The 4589-nt window shown below is 29.8% G+C and overlaps 1 protein-coding gene across 1 annotated transcript; it reads left to right on the top strand.

Annotated features, from left to right (window-relative positions):
- Nucleotides 1-286: 286 nt before the first annotated feature.
- Nucleotides 287-1075, top strand: LOC111638817 (KRAB-A domain-containing protein 2-like). The gene has a single exon (XM_023384565.1). The coding sequence runs from the start codon at nt 287-289 to the stop codon at nt 1073-1075; it is 789 nt and encodes a 262-aa protein (XP_023240333.1).
- The last annotated feature ends 3514 nt before the right edge of the window (nt 1076-4589 follow it).

Raw genomic sequence — 4589 nt, 5'->3', positions numbered from 1 at the left:
CCGGCATTGTATATAATGCCTAAAACTAGCTGACAATCTATGAAACGATTCATATTTTACAAATTTCCTAGGCATTCTATAGAATGCCAAATGAGAAACCGGCAAAGTATGAAATACATCTCCAATTTGTTTCAAATATCACGTGGCAAGGCATGAACTTTTAATGCGTGCCACAGGCTTAGAATTTGTCAGTTGCACTTTTGTGATTTGTTCAGGAGTGTCAAAATATGCAATTTTACTTAAATTTGTTCAACAAAAAATTAGTTTTTTACTGTGCTCCATGAAAATGGAGGAGCAAGCTGTAGTGTTGGAGAAGGTGTCATGGTCCATAGACATGAAACAACGATTCGATGATGAACTGTCCAAAATTCGAGTTAATGATGCAAAAAACAGTACTTTCTTAACTGAAACTACTTACCAGAAGTTAATAAATGATGTACAAAAAGCCAAAATGACTACTAAGAAGGAACCCAGGGACTATTGGTTGCTGAATTGCTATGATGTGATGATTGTAGAAAACAAAAGTAAACTCATTTATCCTGTTAAAGAAGGCATCAGTATTATACAGTATTACGTCACGGACTCAGAGTTAATTCACGTACTTCATGAAGCTCATTTGGCTATTGGACATGGAGGACGTGATAGAATGTTGAAAGAACTTTCAACCAAATACAAAAACATTACACGTCATGATATTGAACTGTACATCCACCTTTGTGAACCTTGTCAGAAAAAACAGAAAGGTTTTAAAAAGGGCATTGTTGTGAAACCTATGATTTTTTTCGAATTTAATTCCCATTGTCAGGTAGATCTTATTGACTTTCAGTCTCAGCCAGATAGAGAATACAAATATATTATGGTGTACCAAGATCATCTCACAAAATTTGTGATTCTTAAGTCTGTAATGTCAAAAAGAGCTGAAGAAGTAGTCTATAACCTAGTGGACATATTCTTGTTGCTTGGAGCACCATCTATATTACAGTCTGACAATGATAGGGAATTTGCCAATAATGTGGTGACCAGCTTGAAAAAGTTTTGGCCAGCACTGAAGATCATGCATGGTTCAATTCCTTAATAATCGTTTCAATATTGGGAACAATAAATTCCGGGGATGGTAAAGGAGCAGGAGCAAACAATGGACCATATTTTAACGCTTCCAAGAGACACTTAGGAGGTGTGATATTATCCCATGCTGTTATAAAATCATCATTATTAAATCGAGGTTTGACTTTCTGGTAACGTAATAACCATTTGAGTTTTTTGACATATTTACGTTTTACACATTTTTCATATGAGCAGGCTAAGTTGACTACTCTTTGGTTGACCTCCATAAGAAGAACTGGATCCTGCTTATACAAATCTTCTTCTAATTGAATTAGTTTNGTTATTATTATTATTATTACTATTATAAAAAGCTATGAAAAAGAAGAAAAATCTAATTACACATAATAAGTTGAGATTTCAGTTAAATATATGTAGTTAAAAAATAAAATATTACATATACAGTAGAAATTAATATTTAATATTAACACTTAAAAATTTATTGTATTATACTAAACATAAGTATATAGTAAAATGCATTTACTACACATTCTATAAAAACATATCATATACTTTAATCAAGTTTACATGTTACAAATATTATAATACAGTACAGTACAAATAATTAATTTTTGGGCAAAAACATGTTTGGATATATAAACAGTACTTATGTCACTGCATTTGAATCCAGAAAGTATATCAAATTATTATCATGTTTGAATAAATAAAATCAATTACTAGTGTACACTATTAAATTTTCAGTAATCAATGTTAAAGTAAACAACAGAAAATCAAAAAAAGTTATTCATTTTTTTTTTATATACAAATAATCATTTCCAGAGCTGTTCATCAGAATTAATATTGACTTCCAAAATTAAATAAATAACTTTAAAAATTTCATTCTTTTTTAAATAAAAGAAAATCAAAATATTGTAAAATGAAATAATAAAATAAATAAAAAATGAATATATGGAAAGTATATTACCATTTTCTATTTAATTTCAAAATCAAAAAAATAATTACAGTTAAAGTGTATATAATTGCATTTGAATTTTGTCATTTCCTATGAAAATAGTACAAATCCAATTAATAGCAATGAATATCACTATTAACAGCTAATTTTTTCTAATTCATTTGGTTAACTGGTTTGATTTTTTTTTTTGGCAGAAGGTTCATTTCACCATGCTGCACCAAGCTTGATGGTAAAAGTTATCTAAATCAGGTTGTAATATTTATACACAAAAAATTTTTGCAATGTATAAGAAAAAGATATTATTCAAGTTAAAATAATAATTTTACCTCTGCATTCCATAAAATAACAGCACCATCAGTTGAACAAGATGCTATTACAGTTCCAAATGGTGAAAAACGCACACAGTTAACACCATATGTATGACCAAGGAAAGGTGAAAAAGATATTTCTTTATATTGTTCATTTATTTTAGACCATACTCTTACTGTCTTATCATTTGAACCTGTAACCAAAGTGGTTCCAGAAAAATCACATGATGTGATATCATTTAAATGTCCTTCCAACATCTGCATGACTACAGCAGTAACGTTTTCAGTCATTGGCATTCTGCTTTTTTATTTGTACGAAACCTATTTTGAAGTCAAATAAAATAAAATAAAAATAAATATATTATAAGTCTATTTCATATGAGCAGGCTAAGTTGACTACTCTTTGGTTGACCTCCATAAGAAGAACTGGATCCTGCTTATACAAATCTTCTTCTAATTGAATTAGTTTATGTAATAAGGCATAATTCCCATGCATAATAAGATCATGCATGGGAAGCCTTGCCATTCACAAAGCCAGCGTAGTGTCGAAAGAGCTAATCAAGATATTGAAAATATGCTCTGTACTTGGATGCAGGACAACAAATCTTATCACTAAAGTGAAGGACTGCATTTTGTTCAATTTATGAAAAATAGAGAGCTTATCATTCTGGGATCAAAAGAACACCATATGAAGCTCTTTTTGGCTGCAAACCTAAAGTAGGACTTATGTCGTCTTTTCTACCAGAAGATGTTTTAAAAGACAGAAATACAGAGGAGGAGCTAGGAAAAGTAATAGAAAGCATCAAAACAATGGAAAAATGTGAAACTAATCAGATTATGCAAGAAAAAGAGCCTGTTTTAAAAAACATGAATGAGATTATAGTCACTAGTGGATTAAACCAACATGATGAAGACATGCTTACTGAAGATATTTCTGTTTCTGATACCTGTTGTGTGTGTTTAAAGGAAACAAGTGATGCACTTGCATGCAAAAAATGTTGTCAAAAAATTCATACCTTCTGTGGCCATNTTTATTGATAAAAATAAACAGATTTGTTAGAATTTATAATTTTCTAATTAAAAATTAATAATAATTAAAAAGTAGAATTGATGCAATAGCATCAATTCTGTTTTCTTCTGGTTTGCCCATATTTTCTAAATGAACTGATTCTGGTCATACATTTCTTCAACATACATGTAATATTAATAGCTACACTTCTAAAGCTGTGATTTCAATAAAGTTCACAATTGAAATGGTTTATCATTTCAATAGATTTGGATAAAATTTGTTTTAACTTTTTAAGCTCTGAAAATGTTTTCTATTCATGTACCTAAAGATTAAATTGTTTTTACCCCTTGGATTACAAGGGGAGCTTGTATAGAAAAACCTGTGAAACCACTTTTCCATTTGCTGATTTCATTTTGAACAAGTAAGGCCATTTTGGGCTGATTTCATGTTTAAAGAGTTAAAGACAGATATAATGCCAAGATATACAAAAAAGAATAGAAATGTTGAAAAATTATATTAACATATAACAAGAAAATCTTCACACAAAGCACAAAAATATTGTGAAGTTTGCCACAATTTGTTAACCATTTGTTACTATGCTGTGTGAGGTTTTCTGCAATTATCTGTGTACATAGGGGTTTGCCATGTATCTTTCATTTCCCTTTGTAATTCAAATACTGTTTATCGTTACTGAAATTACTAAAATTAATACTGAAATTATTGTAAAATTAGTTTTTAAAATAAATTCCTTTTCTCTTTGTGTTATGACAAATATTTTAAATTAATAATCAATTAGACATAAAAATCTTAAATTTAATTAGTCCTCATATGATTTTAAATAAGATAATTATAAAGGTAAATTATAAAATGTGTAGCTCCTTCATTAATTTATGAGGCATATTTGTAAAGCAAAGATAAAAAATCCAGACAATATTTCTAAAGCATTTTAATTTTAGATTTACTTATACAAGGTGTGGCTAGAAAATCACAAGACTGAAGCTGGAACTTTAAATCTTGAGTAGTATACTCATTTTAGTTGTGTTCTAATTCAATGTATGATCCTTCTGCTTCCACACAGCACTGCATTCACAACTTCCACTGATCATAACAATACTGTAGGTCATCTGTAAGAACTCCATTGTTTTTTTCTTGACAACAGAAACCAAATCAAAACAGTGTCCCTTCAGAGCAGACTTGACACTTTACGGAAAAGGTAAAAATCACACGGAGCTAGGTCAGGCGAGTATGGTGGGTGTTC

The sequence above is a fragment of the Centruroides sculpturatus genome, unplaced genomic scaffold (assembly GCF_000671375.1).
Source record: "Centruroides sculpturatus isolate CEXI.00-Female unplaced genomic scaffold, Cexi_2.0 scaffold948, whole genome shotgun sequence".
Lineage (NCBI taxonomy): Eukaryota > Metazoa > Arthropoda > Arachnida > Scorpiones > Buthidae > Centruroides > Centruroides sculpturatus.
This window is presented reverse-complemented; position numbering and strand designations above follow the sequence as displayed.

Coding starts and splice junctions, on each gene's coding strand:
- LOC111638817 (XM_023384565.1), top strand. CDS start 287: ATGGAGGAGCAAGCTGTAGTGTTGGAGAAGGTGTCATGGTCCATAGAC.